This window comes from Teleopsis dalmanni, chromosome 2 (genome assembly GCF_002237135.1).
Source record: "Teleopsis dalmanni isolate 2A chromosome 2, ASM223713v2, whole genome shotgun sequence".
NCBI classification, from domain to species: Eukaryota; Metazoa; Arthropoda; class Insecta; order Diptera; family Diopsidae; genus Teleopsis; species Teleopsis dalmanni.
In genome coordinates, this window is record NC_051847.1 from 38,363,386 (window position 1) to 38,385,028 (window position 21,643).

At 29.6% G+C, this 21,643-nt stretch overlaps 1 protein-coding gene and 1 non-coding gene across 2 annotated transcripts in view; both read right to left on the minus strand.

The window, feature by feature from the left end:
* The window catches only part of LOC119674347 (ATP-binding cassette sub-family A member 17-like), a 49,464-nt gene that overhangs the window by 12,060 nt on the left and 15,761 nt on the right, over positions 1-21,643 (minus strand). The window contains exons 9-15 of the mRNA XM_038085483.1: positions 21,359-21,532; positions 21,151-21,295; positions 20,918-21,091; positions 20,216-20,848; positions 19,688-19,780; positions 19,457-19,611; positions 18,953-18,999 (exon numbers count right to left, since the gene is read on the minus strand). Of these exons, the coding sequence (XP_037941411.1) occupies positions 18,953-18,999; positions 19,457-19,611; positions 19,688-19,780; positions 20,216-20,848; positions 20,918-21,091; positions 21,151-21,295; positions 21,359-21,532 (1,421 nt within the window). The remainder of the gene's footprint in view (positions 1-18,952; positions 19,000-19,456; positions 19,612-19,687; positions 19,781-20,215; positions 20,849-20,917; positions 21,092-21,150; positions 21,296-21,358; positions 21,533-21,643) is intronic.
* Trnae-uuc lies at positions 18,307-18,378 on the minus strand. Its single transcript has one exon. It is a non-coding gene; the product is annotated as a tRNA-Glu (tRNA).

Here is a 21,643-nt window from a genome sequence, read left to right on the forward strand (position 1 = left end):
TATGCAATATCTCTGCTAAAGTGGCTTTTATAAACCAGAATTCGGTTCTGTGACCTCCACTTAGGCCATAGGTAGATATGAACCTAAGCAGAGACCGTTAATGTAGTAATTCAGTTAATTTAGTAGTTGAGGAAACTTAAAAAAAAAATGGATTTTTTATATGATATATTAACTTAGGTTAACAAAAGGAATGGGTTTTTAGGGAAATACTTTTTTAATAGTTTGTTGAAAAGCCCATCGGTAAGAACAAAAAATTTTATTTGATTATAAAAAGTTAACACGATGGATCCAGTTTTGTCTATAGCAACGATTTAAAGGCAAAAACTTTGTTATTCATAAAGTTAATAGGATGGATCTAGTTGTATCTTGCGGGGTTTCTTATAAGGGAATCTGGTACAAAAATGGCAAACAATTGTTAGTTATGAGAGATAGAAGAATATATGCTAATCAGTCACTGCAACTATCCTATCAACTTCTAGGTAAAGGGTGACAGAGGACGATCTGCTGATTACGTACTGCAACCAACCAGTCAACCTCTTGTTAAAGGGTGACAAAAGAGATTGTGCTGTCCATTCACTGCTACCAGTCAAATAACTATTAGTTGTTTTTTTGTATGATATATATAATACAAAGTGATCTTATTATTGACGATAGGTAGCTTTAAAAAAATAGCCACATGATAGGAATATAGTATAAGGCAACGTCGATTAAATTGCAAAGAGCAGCAAGTATTATTATTAAATATGTGCAAATTAAAATGAATATGTAAAGTGCAATAACATTTTTAATGCCAAAAGAGGCGTAAGTAAAAAGATTGGTTTTTTTTGTTTGTTTTTAATATTTTTTAATAATAAAAACAAAACATAAAATTTAAATGCCATGTCGCAAGTATCCATTACTTAATAATCCATTGCCATCTCTCTACAGGAAATTGTAGCTTCAGCTAAGCCCAAACTAACTTAACTAGTTTTTAAAGATAATAACTTAAAACTATTAAATTATTTTTTTTTCAATATGTACAGTAATATAATTATAGATTTCAAACTAAAGTAAAGTTAAAGTTTATAACTTTATAAAATCTTTAATGAAAAACTGTTCAGGAAACTAGTATTTTTATAAAATTTATATTGATAATAAAATATTTTTATTATTATTACTTTTATAGACAAAAACTAAAACTGTTGTATTTAGTAGTAAGTAGTAGTGTAGATACAAACATCTACACTACAATGAACCTTTCTATATAGGTATGTCTAAAGTAGTTTAATACATGTCCATTTTGAATGAAGCCATAAATTATATTCCCAGTTCGCACTTTTGCGAATAACTTTGAAAAATTTACCATATAATACACTCTACGTCAAAAGCATTATAAAATTTACTGATATTCGTCTATCATATCGCATTCACATTTAAAGTCTCAATAAACTATCACAGAAATTAAAAAAATAAATTTATTATAATATTTTCGCAACTTTGCAAGTATCTTCAAATGGTGGCGATACAATTTGCACATTTTTAACTTTTTTTAAGATGTGGATATGCCATAAGAAACTCCTCTGAGCTTTCATTATAGTTTTTCCATATGTGATCTCGAATTGCACGTCGATCACCTGCCGTGTTGAGTATTTCTCACAAGTTCGTTTTACTTTAAATGGGATAACATTTTAAATCTAAACAGAAAGGTGCAATCTAGTTTATACTTGTAGTTTAAATAAAAAAAAATATGTTTAAATAAAAAAACTATTGATTTTAAACTACTTACATTAAAGTTTAAATAGTTTTCTTACATGCGATAGACAAGATGCAATTTTCTGTAAGATGCACTCCGCTGTATGCAAACATTCATTGCAGTGACTGCACATTATCTGCATTTAGCGGCTTCGATCGGAAAATCAATGCTCTTTGGGAAGTAAAAAGATGTGTGGGATTTGAACTACTTGCAAAATTGTATGCTGAGGTTTTACGAAGTATATATTGATACATACAAATACTTTTTTTAATTTTATTTTTATCAAGATTTTCTAGATATGCATTAATTTAGCATATGTTTAAGATACTTGTTGGCTTTACATATGTCAGAACTCATTCAGCAGTTTAAATATAATTTAATATAATCATAATTTTATTATTTAACAGAAAATTACTTAAGCATGAGTTGCTAAATAGGTTGAGTCAATAGATTATTAATCAATAAAAAATAATATAAATTGTAAAAAATTTGTAGTTGAAGAAAAATATTATTAAATCAGTTAAGAGAAATAGAATATTTTATTAATCTAATATATACTATTATCAAAGCAACTGACAACAAAATGTTATATATACAATAAATTTACTAAATAAACATTACCTATTACTACTATAAGCACATGGTTACTACTGCTCAGTTATTACTACATTACACTAGAAGAGCCATTAATATAATTTATATCGTTATCCAAATTTTCTGGACATGCTTATTGGACAATGGATTTTTATAAATACAGTTATCAGTGAAATCCCAAATAACACATGGACTATACTTATTCGTATATTAACATATTAAAAAGATATATTCAGTCACTAACCTATCTGTCGTTATGCTCTTGTGAAATTAGACACAACCATTAGATTCAAGGCTTGTTTGGGAAGTACATGCCATGAAAAAAACATATTTTTAATAAAACTGCACTAAAAGGAAAACAATACATAAGTTAATTATTTTTATTCTTTAATACTTACCCTTGTAAGTAGTATATACTACTTCGTGTGAATAAAGTAGTAAAGTAGTATTATTAATATATTCTTGTTTATTCAAAAAGCAACCATCTATGGTACAATATTATATACTAATATCAATTTTATACTAGAACGTACTCTGTCAAGACACTATTTGAACATAATATGTGTAGAATTATTTTTTTAAGTCAAAATTCTGACCATATTCCGTAATGTTCCCAGTGAAATTATTTAACATACATCCATTGTAAAGGCAGAATTAGTTGACTTAGACGTAACGAATGTAAAAAATGTAAACAGCAGAACACACAAAAAGCGATTGTATATGACAAAATACACCCAACGCAAAACAACATAAAAACACAAACAACACGAACTCAATCCGATCACTAAATACTTACCACACAAAGAAAGCAATCGAGTTGCTCAATGTTTGTGTTAGCTGAAACACGAACATATATGACATTATGCGTCGGGCTTGCAACTCACCGTATAAAATACAAATTCAATGAAAATGAAGAGGAAACTTCGGATAAGGACATCGTATACTGTTGGCAATACAGGCAAACGTTTTAAGGAACATGATTTAAAAATATGCACTTAGAATATTTGAACTCTTTATAGAGAACATTTATAGAGTTGATTGATTTTCTTAAATAACACAAGGTTGATATTACCGGTCTCTAGGAAAATACTATACACTTGAATCAAAGTATAAAGTTGATCGCCAAAAGTCATTTAAAGTGACTAAAATCTCAAAAGTCAGCTGGACAGGTTAGGAAATGTGTATTTTGAGAGAGAGGTGCGGGGGGTCTATTGTTAGCCGTCTTTCTTGGGAAATATGAATTATTACTACAGAATATTGCATTGCAAAAAATACCTAATTCTGACCTGAAAAGCGCTGATTCAGCAAGTTTTCGTTCCCAAGTCATTAGTTAACGAAAACGATTATTTCTGGTGAAGGAATGTCTTCTCGTTCAGTCATATTTTCTAGACCGGGCCGCAGAGACTGCTGACTTTTGCTTATATCAAAAAAATCGTTGAAGAAATGATTACCGAAACTGAGACTTATTTTGGGAGGCAAAGGCAATCGAAAGACGAATATCGTTCTACATAAAAGGTATCAAAAAGTTTGAAAAGCATTGGAATTACTTTTGTTGCAGAATGAATTTATTTGATTGAATTAATTTGTAGGTTTTCTCTTTATTTTGTCTAAAGATTTGTGTTTTTTGACTGACTAAATTACTTTAGTAGATGATACTAAGGATTTCTTTTAAATCACTTTTCTCACTGTTTATTTAGATATATTATTTTCGTTGTGATACTTTAATAGCATTTTTGAAAGGAGAAAAATAAAACTGCCTGTGCGGACCTCACTCAACACTTCATGTCCACAATTAAATTTTTTATTATAACTTAAATGAAACATAATTCATAACATATTAACAGATTAGGAAATTATAAAGTCAAAACGACTTACTCACGCAAAGATACAATAAATTTGAAATGAAAATCGCTTTATCAACAGTTTTTGTTGTCGTAAAATGATTTTATAATTCATCATTAATTTCATGTACATTTTTATTATTTTCAATGTAAAAATCGTGGTCTGAAATTTACACGTAATTCGGAACTAAAATATGCACGGAGCTGAAGAAATGAAGAAATCAAAATCTTCATTGTTGATTTCAAGTTTTTACGTTTTTCGTATGTTGCTCTTTACGACTTGAAGAAAGCATTTCTTGACTTAAAGTCTAAACATTGGAAATACTGCAAAGCATCACGTAGTCAACAAGTTTACTTTTATGGAAACATGTTTATATTGTTCAAAAGTAAATTATTTAATTGCGTTAAATAAAATAAAACAAATGCGAAAGCATTTTCAGAAATAAAAACAAAATGGCAAAAGTTCTAGTTTAGAATCCACATTCAACTCCTGATCACAGACAGCTTGAGAAATACTCAACTGCAGTGAATAATACCGCCATATATTCCTTGTTATTATAAAATCATTATCGCGACTTGAATTGAATTCAATTGAATAAAAAATATATCGGTTAATATAAACTATCAATCGGATGTGTGAGTAGATTTTCAACTTTTTCCTGCGTCGCCAACATTTAAATAATGATTTAATAATCAGTTACATATGTACATCCCACTTAAAATGCGTAATCTGGCATGCGATGCTAATTATTTCCATATCGTGTTTTAGTTTAAATAAAGCAGGTTAATATTTATTTAATGAAGCGTGTCGATTAATCTTAATACATTGAAATTGAGTTGCTGTGTTGTGGTAAACAATCCATTGATTTATGCTCGGCAAACGTAAAGTCTAATTTCGTTTTTTGATGCATTAACCGCAAAAAGTTGGAGAAGAAAATTATAAACAAAATAGTTTGCTAACATTAAGCTTAATATGTATAAGAAATCAACACAAAAATGTAGAATTTTGAAACTTACCATAAGTTAGGTTAGGTTATACCGACAACCTATGTGGAGGTCAATTGACCCATGGTGCTACCGTGTAACGAAAAACTCAGGGTTGAAAACCACCAAGAACCTTTGGCGAATCTTAAAATGGTACTTCATGGGAGGTCTTGTAGTGGGACATCGAAGAAAGGGTCCTTAAATATTGAGTCGCAGTCGTGCATAAACTGGGCAAAAACAAAATATATGAGAAGCGTTGTCATCGCCCTCCCCAAAACTAAGATAGATATAATTGAAGGGGAGATTCTAATATCTAGCATGGTTACCTAATCTACAATGACTTCTAAATGAGAGAGTTAAAACTTAGCATAAATCATATTAGATGTACTCATATGTACGTTTATGACTTCAAGTCGAATTCTTTCTAGAGTCCTGCTAGTAATTAATGCAAAGTTATTGACAAAAACCAAAAGTTCGGCTAAAAAAGTAATATACATATATATATATATAAAATATATTAGGCTAGATAATGATTATTCCTTACCGAGTTGTTTAAAAAAACTAGTAATGGTACCCATATTATCGCCAATATTTTCGATAATCCCATAATAGTGTTTTCTCAAGAATAAAATCAATAACTACAGCCATTGTAACTATAATTTGCTTTAATACTGCAATATTCCAGAAGACACTATTGTCAGTTTTTATTTTTGTTTTAATTTTTGAGTCGTTACTTCGAAAATGTTTAAATGCTATTGTCAGGTTATGGTTAATTTCGAAACAAATAGCAATAGATGTAATCTTTCTAGCAAAACGATTCTTAATTTTCTTAACTGCACGACCATTCAAATAGAAAAAGTAAATAAAATTAAAATTTCCCAACTACCAGGTAAAGAAATGGTCTCCTTTACTGATGGCAGTAATCACACCCATTCTGAAGAATAAACTCTATATATTCTCAATAGAAATATCGCTTTATAGCGCTGTCAGATTGAAAGCGACAAGCATCTGAGAAGCGCTTACATACGGATACAGCTGCATTTAACAGTGCCAAGCTGTCTGTGTAGAATGAGATAGGATTATTTAAACTTCCAGACAATAATTCCGTCTAGAAATGAATGGAAAAGAAGAAACTTGCAAAGCACGATATATTAATTAACTATTTTCATGGATGGTTCAAAAACGGACTACAGGGTAGACATAGGCATTTTCACGCCATTTACAAATATAAATCATTTTCTTAGGCTACCTATTGAAGTCATGGTTTTTAAGACCGTGATTTATGAGATATAACTTCTTCATAAAATCAAAGTTAAAAGAGCGGAAATTGTCGAGCTTATACGACTAGTTGATATTACTCTTATCAGGGTTTCTGTATGTAAGAATGTTAATGTCAATGGAAAAACAAATAATATGGCCGGCTTATGTGCTTTCTTGGTTATATCGCTATAGGTACCGGTTTATGTGCACCTGGAAATCGGTAAGAAGGGTACTTACTTCTACTCTGTAACTATAATTGTTATTTTGTGCTGCTAACTAAAATTAATGGAGCGGAATGAGGATCTTTCAATGAAAGCCAATATTTTACCGGTTAATTACATGCTAAAATCAGTCGAGAATAGAAATTTCAATAATCACTTCCTGAACCAGATCAAAGCCGAACAAGCACAGAATATGTAAATAGAGATCTTATCCCTTTTTAAATAGAGCTGCCATTTAGTTTTCTTAGGTAGACTCATATTTTTTAAGATATTAACGTAAGTCATGGTGACCCATTTAAAACCCATTAACAAGTATTAGTTAAACATTTGTTTTGATAAATATTGAAAGCAATTTCACAATTTCTTCTAGAACTAAAACAAATTTTGGCATTAATTTTGTGAAAGTTGTTGGTTCGGAAAACAAAGAAATGTACGTTTGCTTTTAAGAAGCGCCATCTATGTGCCTGACCAAACAGTCTTACATAAAAATTAAAAATGTAAGTATATTTTAATATGCCGTACAAGAAGTTAACTACAGTTTTAGTGTTTTTAATCTTAATGTTAGTAAATTTACCTATACCTATGTCTGAAGAGCCTTTAAGCGAATCCATTGATTTATGAAGAAAATCTTGATATGGTGTTTATTGAATTCTTTCATTAATATTATTATTATTTTATTATTTCATTATTACTTGTTTTGTTTTTACTTTTAATGATAATCACAACCAAACAAAATACATGCTTATGAAAAATGGTCAGTCAAATACCGTCAAAGTCTATGTAAGACAATTATCGCCGTCCTTGTGATTCATCACACTGATATTTCATTTAAAAACTTTACTATCTCATTAATGGTTTATAAATTGTATTTCAAGTCATTTATTGTAATTTCACTTTAGATATATACCTTTTTTTGTATTAACGACTTCAGATATCATTTACTTGTTGAAATTTATAGTCAGTGAGTTTTGTTGGCTTTTAAATGATTTAAAGTTTTTTAAATGATTTTAAAGTTAATGTCATATTGATGTAATTTCTTCACAAATACATTATATGGATTTTATTTTTATGTAAAGTGCTTTTATTGTTGGGTTATACGAGTATTGTTATTTGAAAACCAGTATTAAAAAGGAAAGTTTAAAATCGACTAAACGTTGTCTATTACAATAGCTCAAAATATAATATTAAAACAAGTCAAATAGTTTACTTTAGTTTAGTTAGTGTAAAAGTTTTAAATTGGTTTTTATAATAAAATTAATGCTTAAATGTAGCATATAAGGGTTCACAGCTTCATTACTTGAATGCGTCTCGGTAATTAGTGGTAACTTATCTTTATTAGGTGATAAATACATAAGAGAAGGTGATTCAAAATTAAGGAAGTAGACAGGATTATTGCTTAAATTAAAAAAAAAACAAAAAAAATATATTAATACTCTGCACTAAATTTGTAACTGCACTAAAATCATTTAAAATTATTTTATTACGAGGAAAATGAAAATAAATTTAATGAGAAAAATATAAAAATAAATCCTTTTTATGTCAAGATCAGTAGTTACATATCCGTGGGTTTATAAGCAAAACTCGTTTCCAACGAAGATGCGGAAATCATTTGAATTGCAAGTGTCATCAACTTTATCCATAATTAAACATGAAACAAGTTATAAATGTGTTAATACTGTGCTTCTACGACAGGACGAACAAGCTTCACTGATTACATTGAGTCCATTAAATAAGCATATCATTACGAAACAAATATCTATAAAAATTATGCGTGGGGATTATCATAACAATTTGGAAAAACTTTAGTTGAATGACAATTTATTAGTAATTTTGTGTATTAAAAAATTAACAAATTTACAATAATTGCATACCACATATATGGAACGAGTTAGTAATCAAGAAGCCAATTAGAAAGTTACTTAATAAAATTCACTCTGGAGAAGACTATTTTCTTGAAATAAACGATTTTGAACTTTGGTAAAAATATGAATTTAACATTAACTACATTTAATTTAATTTAAATTTAATTAAACTGAATGTCTTGCTTACTCACTTAGTTTAATATATTAGCTCACTAATATCTTAAGACCTCACTTAGTCGATTAGCAGCTCATCAATATGCAAAACTTTTTCAACAGGCTGCCAGATTGCAAGCGATCTTAAACAAGTATACAGCAATGTGTTCTTCAAGTTCGAAAATGTTCAAGTTCGAAAAAAAAATGCTTTGTAAAAGTTAAGCAAAATAATATAGCTGTGGTTTATGCTTCAGTTCTTAATATACTCTTAGTTCAGTATGCGCAATTATCACATATGAAGTGCACGTTGACTTTGTTTGCTGACGCATGAAGTCTACATTCAATTTAACATTCTGCAGTCAAATTTGGAAGGGATATAATTCCCGATAGTGTAATGATGAAAGTTTGGAAGAGTTCCAAATCTATAGATTTGACAATTTACTCATAACTATTCTCTTTTCTATATGAAATTAATTTCTTACCGCATAAAATAAAAATTTATAAGTAAAAATTAGACTATGTTCTTTATGTCTCTATCTGAGTTATTCGACTGATAAGCAGCAATGTCTTCTCAACTTATAATAGTTAAGCAAATTAATATGGCTTTGTTTTATGCGTTAATCTCAAAAATGCAAACAACAAGCCTAATTATAATCAGCGAATAAATAAAAAAAATTAACAAAAGCTTTATAATTAAATAACATTAAGTATATGCTGCTTTTGTGTCGTGACAGCCGAGACTAGGGTCAAATTTAGTAGCTTGCGTTTCCTGATACTTACAGTTGAAGTATTATGTATTCAATAAATATTGTCCGCTATAGAGTCACTATCCACTAAATAGTGGGTCTAAGAATTTACTCCATTAAAAATTGAATTTCTCACTATTATCATTTTTTCAATTTGAAATAAATTTCTTGTCATAGGACACAAAATCTTGTAGTCACAAATTAAGATCTAGAATATATAGTTAGAAATACTTAGGTCTAATTTTTAACAGAGAACACATAGATGCTTATAGAATAGAAACTCTTGAAAAAACACAGAACATGCGATGATGAATTAATAAAGTAAGACAAATACGAAATGACGAGAACCACTATAATCTATAAAGGATCCACAATAGTACTCATTGATACAATGGAGGTGCTAGGAAGAAAGAACTAATGAAAAAAACAGGCACCATCTTTGCAATTGTGTAGGATTAGTTAGAATGAGACATATGTTACTACTAGGTAAGTCGATGAATTAATAAGCTTGGTGAATATTCTGTATATTGATTTTATGCTATAATAAGGTAGAAGGAAGAAAAATATGAAGAAATAACTTAACACTTCTTTTGTAAATGTGTAAAGTTAGTAAGAATAAGACATTCCATTAGTAATGTCAATCAATTAATGAGCATGGTGAACATTCTATACTTAGATCCTTCAATAACAATTTTTTTTATTAACCAGACAAAGGAAGAAAATGATAAAGAAAGAAGTGATGGGCCAGGCTAGTTAGATGAGATATTCTATTGGGAAAATCTTTAATGACCATGGTGGATAATCTATATTTCGATCTTCTAAAAACAATTTCTTTTATTAACAGACAAAGGAAGAAAATAATAAAGAAACAACTGAAAAGTTCTTTCGGAAATGTGTCGGGCTAGTTAGATGAGTTATTCTACTCGAAAAGTCTGTGAATTATACAGCATGTTGGATAATCGGGCAAATCAGTTTTAAGACTGAAAATTGCATATTCAATCATGTGCTAAAGAAAAAGCGTATATTTGGTGAACAGAAGAACAGTAGCTCTGTCTCTACTAAAGTCAATAGACCAACAAAGGTCTTAACATGGCGGAAGATTGGTGAAAATAGATGGATGTTTGTAGAGCTAAATCTGTTAAGCTGCTTACAATTGAGTAGGATTTAGATATATAATGGAAACGCTATGCTTGTTCGGAAGTTGAGAAATTTTGTTAGTAAGTGTTTGATTCTTTATAATAAATGTTGAACATATCTACTTTATCATATATAAACACATTATAGATACTATGAAAGTCGAGAAATTTAGTTAGTAAGTGTTTGATACTGTATTTTAAATATAAAATGTTGAACATATCAATTTTATTATATATAAAACAATATAGATTCTCAGGAAGTTGACGTCTTTAATAAGTGTTTGATACTTTATTTTAAATATATTAACATTAGATTGTAGATTATAGATTATTATATGGTATATAAATAAATTATAGATACTCCAGAAGTCAAGGAATTTAATAAATGTTCAATATATTATTTTAAATATAAAATGTTAGAGATAACAACTTTATTATACATTAACATATTATAGATTCTTAGGAAGTCAAGGTATTTAATAAGTATTCGATATTTTATTTTAAACATAAAATATTTAGCATATATACTTTATTATATATAAACACATATTATATTTTTAATTTTAACTTCACCTTATAACACATTTGTTTATTATAGTATATAAATATTTAATTTTTTATAATTATTTTGTATTTTAATTTACCTTAATTCCACCGGTCACTGTTATTATCGTTAAATATTATATATTAATTATTAGTTTCCACTATGAATTCACTAATTTAAAACAAATTATATATTGTATTATTAAAAAACTTCGTTCAAACTTTTTTATGGTTTTATTTAAACAAAAAAAAAAACAGTAATATTTTATGTTTTATACTTCAAAATAACTCTAGGCAAGAATTTGTATATATAATATATTAATTTATTATGCTTCGTGGAATAATGAATAAAATTTCTTTTAGTACTTTTTTCACTTTTTTACTTGTTTTTTTTTAAATTTCAATAAATTCTTATAGTTAATTTTTATTATTAAATTTATTATTTATTGTTTTGCCACTTAAAAGCTAATTTAAAAAATGCAAGTCTAAATTATTAATAAAATTTTAACTCCAAATGCCAATATTTAGTTATGTGGTTTAATGTTTATGAATATATAAAATAATATATATTATTTTTTTTTTTTTGTTTTTTGTTCGATTGTGTATAAAATAAAGACTTCAAAATTTATGTCTTTGGCAACTTTACTTTCTAGTAAAATGCATTATCGACATGGGCATTTTAATCATATGGCTTAAATGCATTTTTTTCTTCATTAGTGAAAATATTTTTTTTTTTGTTAATTATATGTATAATATCTATAAAGTATGCATGTGTATATATTTTTTTTATTTTTATTATGTATAAATATAACATGTAATTTCTTTTACTGTTAAAAATGTTAAAACATGCAAATGCCGCTCATTCACTCATAAAAATCAGACTTAACTTCGCGATGAACATTGAAAAATCTTTAAAAAATAGCACAAATTTGTTTCAATACAAAAGCACAGCGTAGCGGAAACAATAATAAAAACTTTTTCAAATAACTTTTCTATTATTAATAATTTTTATTTTTTATTATAACAAAACTTAACAAACTTAACAGACAAAAAAAAAAAATTTGCATTATAAAAGTTAATGGCGATCCGTTTAAGTTCATTCGCGTCGCGTCGCGTTTGCGCTATATTTGAAGACGAAAAATATTATTGAGCAATAAATTAAAAAAATAAAAATTAATAGTTGTTAACTTTCTTATTGACATGCAAAATATATTATATATTCACAACTCTCTTCACGCTTCATTCTTTACTTCGGAGCTCGAGCGCAGATAGACTCCAGAATTCTACGTCGTTCAGAAAATTAGTTAAGAAGTTGCGTGGAGGTTCCGCGATCGTACGTATTTGCAATGCAATTGTGCGCACATGCACTTCTTATCACTACGAAGACCGCGCGCTGCACAAAAAGACACATCTTCGTCGCTCTAAGACTTTCTTCGCTTCGTACCGGATAGGTGCCAGTTTTGTTTGCGTTCGTACGTTCGCCACACAAAAATCGTGTCTGCTTTGGTTAAGCGCTTTCTGCAAACTGAAACTGTGATTGAACTTCTTTTGCTACTTCAATTTTTTCGTTATTCATACAAAAAAAAAACAAAAAAGTTGCAGACTCAAGAAGTCTATAAGTTTTACCTTGGGCTAAGACATTTGTTTTGTTTTATTTCTATCTTTTTTTTCGTATTTTTTTTTTTTGTTGCTTGAATGGAACATGTGCAGCATGAAGTGCTATTTTATAGTGCAATACTTTGTATGCAATCTGAGATAGAGAGAAAAGAGATACGCAGATCAACATTGACTTATGAGACAACCACTGAACTAGTTGCCTGCGAAAGCAATGACTTTATCTTAGAATTAATTAAAAATTTTTAATTAATTAATACATGATTCCAAAACATTGTTAATAAAAAATTGGTGTGAAAAATATAAAAGAGCTAAGTCGTAAATAATAATAAATATAATAATATGAAAATAGTTTTAAAGATTAAAATAGTTTTAAGTTCACAGATAATGAGTACTTGGCAACTAAATTATTGTTGTTGCTTCTTTATTACTGTTCGAACCACAGTTTTGGCTCGTCATAAGACGCAACATATTCAATAAAAAAAAAAATTAACGTTAAAAATATGTTTTAAATAATTTCTGTAAAACTGAGAACTGAGAAAAATAAGTGTAGAATTTAATTATTCTTGCAATTTAAGTGGATCCATAGATATTGATTCAAAAATGTAGAGTCGCGACTACTTAAGATCTTATACTTATTAGGTTCTAATACCTAAAGGCTAAAGTATATAGAGTCATTACTGCTTTAAACTTTATCATTATTAGGTACCATAGCTTATGGCTGAAATATGTTGAGTCGCGGAAACTTTAGTCCTCATCATTATTTGCATCCATAACAGTCGCAGTTATTAAAGGCCTTGTCGTTATTAGTTTCCGAATTATTTCGTTATCAATATAAGGTACATAAGCTCAAGTATGTAACGTAACAGTTATTTAAGACCTCATCATGATTACGCTCCGTAGCCTATGAGTTCAGGTTGAAGTTACTTAAGTTCTTATTATTGTTAGGCTCCGTAGCTGATGGCTAAATCACATACATAAATTCGTGGCTTTTTTAATTCTATTTATTATATGATTCCATAGCTTTTCGTTAAATCAATCGCAGTCAATTTAGTCTACATTATTATTTACTTCCACAGGTCATGGCTAAATGACACCATATCATGCGGCTACTTAAGTCCTTATCATTATTAGCTTATCGCTCAAGTTTGTAGACTTGCTGAAATTTTAGTCCCTAACATTGTTAAGACCTGTGAAAAGCTCATGGCTAAATCACATAGAGTCGTGGCTACTTAAGATCTTTAGAACTATATGTTTTCATTGCTAATGACTGAAGCATCTGAAGCTATAGCTACCTGCAACTTAATCCATTATTGGGTTCCAATGCTTATTAATCTTGCGATCAGTCCAGAATCTATACCTACCCAGGTTCTCCTTAGCAATGCTAGATATAATATTATAATATTTAATAATAATTACAACTCTAAAGTTTTAAAATAGAAGTTTTAAAGGATTAATAAGATATTTTGCCTCAGACATCTTTTTTCAAACCTCCTAATTTCTCTCTCAAAAGGGGAAGAATAATATTTTGTAAATATTAATAGCATCCTGTAGAATAATTCTGTTTTTGGAAATTTTTAAAAATTTGCTGTTTTTGAGATGAGGGATGGAAGTGAAGGAATTGAGTTTATCTATCTATCTATTTATTCGTAGCAAACTTAATGAATTGAAGACAAAATTCGTTTCTCTTAAAATAAAGAAACAAAATTTATTACTATTCTTGAGCTTTTTTATCCGAAACCCAAATATCTAGGAGTAAAATCTAAAATCTTCGATTAATCCAAAAAGATAAACAAATATTTCATGCCGTAATCGTTGAAGAGTTACGATTGTTTGCTTTCAACTTTGATTTTTTATGGTGATTTTATAGAAACGAACTGACTAAAGTTCTTCTATTTTCAAAATATTATTACTAGGCAAAAAATCTAAAAATCTGTGTTTATGAGCAAAATAAAATTTTGGGACAGATTAGAAATGGATGAACAGCTGAATTCGTACTAATAAAAATTTTATGGATTCCGATAAAGTTAGCTGGAATTTATATCACATTTGGTCTCTAATGTATTATTGCCCAAAAAAGATGTCTTTTAAAGCATTGCAATTTTCGTAATTAATTTAATAGCTGAATTGCCTTGAAGTGTTTTATGGCTTCTATGGCGCACTCTTTTCAGTTTTAGTAATTCTTTCTTAACAACTTTATCACATAAAAAAATAAAAATTTTCCGGACCAATTCTTCATTTTCACAACGTGAAATAAGCATCGCCCGAAGTATGAGCCACAAAGTAATTGCAAGCAAATTTCCTCATTGCCGGCATCAAGAAGAACGCGTCTTAATAGTCGTCATCTGAGATCAAGCATAACGATTGTCAGGGTACTGCAATGGCTTGTGTGTGCTGTGCGTGAATTCTAATGACATAAAAGCTCCATCCGAAGAAAGAATACAGCAACGACTGATGAGCACTTGTCAAAGGCACTTAAAGTGAAAGAAGAAAAAATATTTTGTGATAGCAAGAATTCTCTCAAATAATTTCCATAATTACAGCTCGAAACTAAGACTGTAGGTCAGTAGGATTGATGGTTGTGAAAAATATTAATTTTGGAAAAATTTAGTAAAAAATTTTCTTTTCTTTTGTTCTGAAGTCTTAAGGATACTAAAATTTACAAGACTTGTAGGAAATCTCGGTTTAAAAAAGAATCCGAAGAATATGAATATGAAACTTGTTTACGGACACATTTTTGATTTACGCGGAGCGCTTCTTTTGAGAAGAAGATTTATATAGCGTATCGCCTTTATTTTGTCAACATACGGTTCTCATAATTGCATCCAACCTACTTTTGTCATATGAAAACATTTTGCTAAGACTGTATCATCTTAATTGTTACAATTTTCTCATGTGCAGTCTCAAGTTATCGCCAAGTTGGCACTTGGATTGACCATAACTGATGTGAAGGAAATTTAAGCCGTTCTTCATCATTTGGCCTTATGTAAACGTACGTGCTTTGAGTTCTTAATGAAAAGAATTCTTAATCTTATGCAGCATAAATATGACAACGAAAACTGGAACAAATAGTAACAAATGGTGTTGTTTTGCCTCCGGAACTTGTTCTTGCAGCCATCGTAGGTTAAGGAAAAAATGTGCTTAAGCAACATTTACGGATGACATAAGAATTGAAGCAATTAAATGAAATTAATTTGCAACAGGTTTCCATCTAATTAATATTCTCTTTCCTAATATTGTAAAGTTCTAAATGAAAATTTTAATTATTTGGTGATAAAAAAAGTATACAAATTTTTTTGGTACGTCACAATTTATAACTCAAATTTTTTTTATTGAAAATCAATTTTAGTCAAGTATATATTGACCATTAATATTATATGACCTCTTGCCATTTATCGAATAGTTTGTTAAATACATCGATGAAGAACTGGTGTGGTTTATCGATGAAAAACTTAACCAAGTAGTCTTCAAAGCGTCCTCGGTTGGGCAATTTCTGTATTATCGAGTTAAAGTTATTAACTCTTAAAGTTCTTCGTCGATAAAGTACTTTTCAAGGACATCTCGGTCGGCCTCGATCGACCAAACCTCTTATTATCAAAAGAGGTTTGCTCAAGTGTGTTTTAGCAGCTCTTCGCTCAGCGAATTCTTTATCAAGAAGAGAGTTTTGCAGAAGTCGAAACAAATCGTATTCAAACGGTGTAAGACACGGACTATACGGTACAGTATCAAATCCTTCCAACCAATACCTTTTATTTGTTCAAAGTCATCAAAAATGTGTGACATTACTGACATTATTATGTTGAGCAGCACTACATTTTCTATGGATCAATTCTAACCGCTTTTCTTAGATTGTCTTATTCAAATGATCGATTTGTGAACAGTATAGCACCGAATTAACCGATGAACTCTCTTCATTAATAGACAATGCCTACATACCAAATTCCAAATCTACCATCAAGGTAGGATGAAGTCTCTCTGAACTGTATGATACCGTGCGAGGCTTGAGACAAGGAAACCCTTTATAATATGATCTCAATTTCGTTATGGAAATGATCATGCACAGGACAAGTGTTCATCGTAATGGAACAATGGATCTACCTCCTTGTTTACGTCAACGATACTGATATAATTGGACGTAGCAAGCTCTATGTTACAGCTGCCTTTGCTGCTAACGAAAAGGCATGTACAAAAGTAGGTTTAGTGGTGTAGGAGGACAAAACAGTATATAAGTTACAGGTAGTAATGTGTTATCTACTGGTAGAAATGTGTGGACGACAAGCTGGTGGCTGGCGGCTATACTTTCACAGAAGCATGGAATTTATCACAAAGTGATGAAGCAGTACTGGGAGTTTTCGAAGGAAATGTTCTTAGCAAGATTTTTGGTCATCTACAAGTTGACAAAGACCACCACATCGCATGGAATAATATGCTGTCTTGGCTTGGTCATGCTGTGAAAATGGATAAAGGCGTTCTAGCGCAAAAGATGTTTATAGTGGTGGTTAGCAGGAAGAAGGCGTAGAGATAGACCGTGTTTCTGGGTGACTGATCAAGTAGATGGAGTAGTAACTGGTCTTAATGTTCAGGACTGGAGACGACGCGTTAATAGTACAGGCAACTGAAGTGACATGCTGCGTCAGACCGAAACTCGGTAATGGGTTGTTATGTTCAAATAAAGAAAATGAATAATGATTGTAGACAATTTCACTCAATATTCACTCAATATAGCCTTGTTTGTAATCAATTCAAAGTTTGGAGTCTTTTGTGCAGGGCCATCGACTTGTGGCTATGATTGTTTGCGTTGGGTATTCTAGTATTTGATCAATTTTTTTAGCCAATAATAATTTGCTTCAAAAATGGTTTAATTTCGTTGTGGTTTAGTAGTGCTTCCCTGATTGTAATTTGGTCAAACGAATTGCTTTGGCTGAATTCATGTGGTATCTAATCGTCTTTGCTGAGTACAATATTTTTAAATGGTACCAAATTTTCATGTAATTGATTTAAAGACCCCGTTATCTTCTGACAGCTAACGTAACAGGTTCGCTTCATCAGTTGTAAGATTCAATCAACTTTTTTAGTGAGTGTTTCAGTGAGCGAGTTGGTTTTTAGACATTGAAATTTCCGGAACGGAATCTTACAAACAATGTAAGAATGGCTGGGACATCTGGACGATGGCAAAAACATGTTTCGAATCAAAATATTTTTATTCTTAGATTTTTAGTTTAAATTAAATAGTGCGAATATATTGAAAAATTTAACAAGAAACCCGTAAACAAATTGGGGAAATCATATTTACTTATCACTTTTAACTTCATCTGGTAATTATTTGTCCAATTTCAACAAAATTTGAAACGCTATCATAGTCATAAACGTATACCCTCAAATTATCTTTTCTACTCTCAATCACTCCAAAATAGACCTATTTATTGTTCTCGAAGAGCAGCGTTTATTTTTTTATAAATACAAATTATGTGATAAAGCAATATTGGTTTTCTCCGAAAACTCCACAAATTTTTTAAACCTAGCATGAATATAACATAATTGTATTTTAAAAAAAATTTTTATTCAAAAATGTGAAACAATTAATTTTCAAAAAAAAAAAATAAAAAATTACCAAAAAAATTTCCCATACCGGGAATCGAACCCGGGCCTTCTGGGTGAAAGCCAGATATCCTAGCCACTAGACCATATGGGATATATGAGCAAGATGTCACAGTACAAATATAAAATATTATTGCAGCGCTATCTATCGAGAAATTATTTTAAAAATAATAACATTTTACCGCATGTTTAAGAAATTATGTGTACAGTACAAATAAAATTAAAATTCAACCAAGAATTTAATAATATTAAAAGTTTTCTACTAAAAATAAATTTTTTATATTATATATAATATAATATATAAGTAATAAACGATTTATGTAATTTATAAAAAGTTACTTTATTATTAATATTTTTTTTTAAGTAATAAAAAAAACATTTATTCAATTTAACTATAAATTATGTGTTAATATTTCAATAGTATATATTGTACATTTTATATATATATTATTATTTTTGAGATTATTTCGAGAGATTATTTTTTATTTTATGTGAAACAATGGAGCATTTATTAATTAAAAAAATAATCCTCCCATTGATTGGTATACACAAAAGAGATAGAAAATATTTAAGTAGACTTAATCATAGTGTAAACACATTTTTAAATACTTTTAAGTAGTATTGCAAACAGTATTAAGAATAAAAAAAGTAATACATTCAAGTCTTACCTTGAGTACAAAAAGAGTAATATTTGCAATAGTTGTAGAAACACCGTCTGTTCCAATAATCCGTAATAGATCGAATACAAGCAGATGAAATATTGTCGGTATTAGAAAAACTATCTGTGTGGAGGGGTTAAAATAGTAGATGAAAAAAGAAACAAGTCTTGAGTTGCATTTTGCAGAGCAGATTTTAAGCTCATTCTAGCTTACATTATATTTATATAACCCGAATTTGTGGTAGAGAGAGAGAGAGAGAGAGAGAGAGAAAGAGAAAGAAAGAGAGAGAGAGAGAGAGAGAGAGAGAGAGAGAGAGTTGTCAGTTACAATTAATAATTACTTATTCAAATAGCATCGAAAGCAGATTTAAATTATCAACGCTTGCTTGAACCGCTATACTCGGATATAACAAATTTAGTAAAAATTTCTAGTGACGTTCTTTACTTACATTTTGTTAAATAAAATTTATTTTTTTAAAAATATATAAAAATTATTAATAAAAATTTTATCATTTTGAAAATTCCACTAAAATTGTTTGAAAATCCTTCTCAGTTACGAAGTAACTGACAATAGACAATTCGGTTTTATGTTTCTCCATAAGTTTGAAGGTTTTCCATAGTTTATTTCTACGTGGTATAAAAAACTTGAACCGTGGGAAACATATCAATCTAATATTTAGAATTACATTTTATATTACAAATATTATTATTTATTTTTTAAAAATTATATTAAAAATACACTTACATTAATTTTGGATTTTGAAATCTTGACTGCATAAAATCATTTAATTCCACTTTCTTAATACTCTCTTCACTACTTATAATTGAAACGTCAGATCTGGAGCAAAAAAATTACAAGTTAACATAATAGACTAGTAGAGGGATAGAAAATAACCAGTTTTAGTCAGTGAAATCAGTCTTATGTATCCAGCTATCGTAATCTATTACTACGGTATAAAATTATTTCAATTAGTTCAGTCAGAGAGACAGTCATGAACATTCATATGACTGTGATTATAGGACGTGTGCGAGTTAGGCTAAGTTGATGCTAAACCAAATGGGAGATTTTTTGGGATTTTTTGCACTGCACACATTTAGCTATTTATTAACACGTATCGACACATCACTACATTATCGGCAGAACTTAGAATTTCTCTCATTTAGAACGCAACTTAGCCTAACTCGCACACGTCCTAAACCGAAACTAAGTCTAACAGTGGTAATATCTTAGTAATATACAAATATATTACAAATGTATATGCTATAGACTTACGAGCGATCATTATTAATAATAATTTCAAGAATATATCCATCTTCACTCCTTTCTAGTAATTCTTCCTTGGTCCCAATGAACTTCATTTCACCACCAGATAAGATGGCAAATCGTGTGCAGCACATATTACAATCTGTCATACTATTAGTTGTCAACAATATTGTCATACCAGTCGATCGCATTATATTGATAAGTCTCCATAACATGATTGTTGTTGGAGGATCGGTGTTGCTTATAGGATTATCCATTAATACTATAGACTTTCTTCTAATGCAACCTACCGCCATACGTAACATGTATTTATTCATTGTAGTGTAGTGTTTCACTTTCGTCGATGCAACATCAGTTAAATAAAATGAACCCAGTAGTATTTCACAAACATCATTTATATTTTCAATACCATTTATTAGGAAATGCAATTTCAAGTTTTGATAACCTGTGAACTCTTCAAACAATGCATTCTTTCGTGCCAGATAATCAATGTCAGAATAAATTTCTTTTATAAAAAACGCATTCATATTTTTATTGTTGATTCGGACAACGCCAACTGTAGGTGGGGTTACACCTGCAATAACATTTAATAAAGCGTTTTTTCCAGACCCATATAAACCGACAACACCGAAAGATTCTTCTCTAAGAGCAGAAGCGAAGCATTTTTAATTGAAAAGATCAAAGAATAAAAACTTCGGAAAAAATACTTACTTTTCGATCGCAAATGTCACGTCGTTCACAACAAATTTTTGATCTTGCTCCACTTTAGTTACGTGATTAACAACGATTGTCTGCTGCTGCATATCCGCATCAGTCATATTGTCCACTCGTGTAATTTCATCCTCAACTGATTCATCAGGTGCTACCTTATTTATGTTGTATTCACTTCCAAATAGTTTGTTATTGCTTATTCATTTAGGTAAGTGGTTGCCACTTATACTCACCTGTGCACGTCTCGTACCCAGTGCAGTACTTCGTTCATAAACCCACTGTCCGTGAGCACAACCCAATTGAAGAAAAATACTCCGAAAAACAGCATGAAGGCCAATTCATCTAACCTTCCTGATGTTCCCCAACTATATTTTGAATCTGTAGAATTTAATAATTATGAAGGTATTTAAAACTATAATCAGATAAAGTATTAGATCTTACAGCAACAATTTGTAGTTCCATTGCAATTTTCTATAGTTATATTTGTGCAAGCTTCTTGCACTTTTTTATGAACGTGATAATCTTCTATCGCAGATAGCACTGCATAAAATGGAACTATACTGAGGATGAAAGACAAATGGTTTCGAAAAGTAGTAAAGTACATATCCAAAATACCTAATATTACAAAACATGTTAATAATAATATATCAGGATCATTTATTAAAATTTTATTTAGTCAGTTATAAGTAAAAGATGGTTGGACTGCCTAAAATGTTTAAAATAATA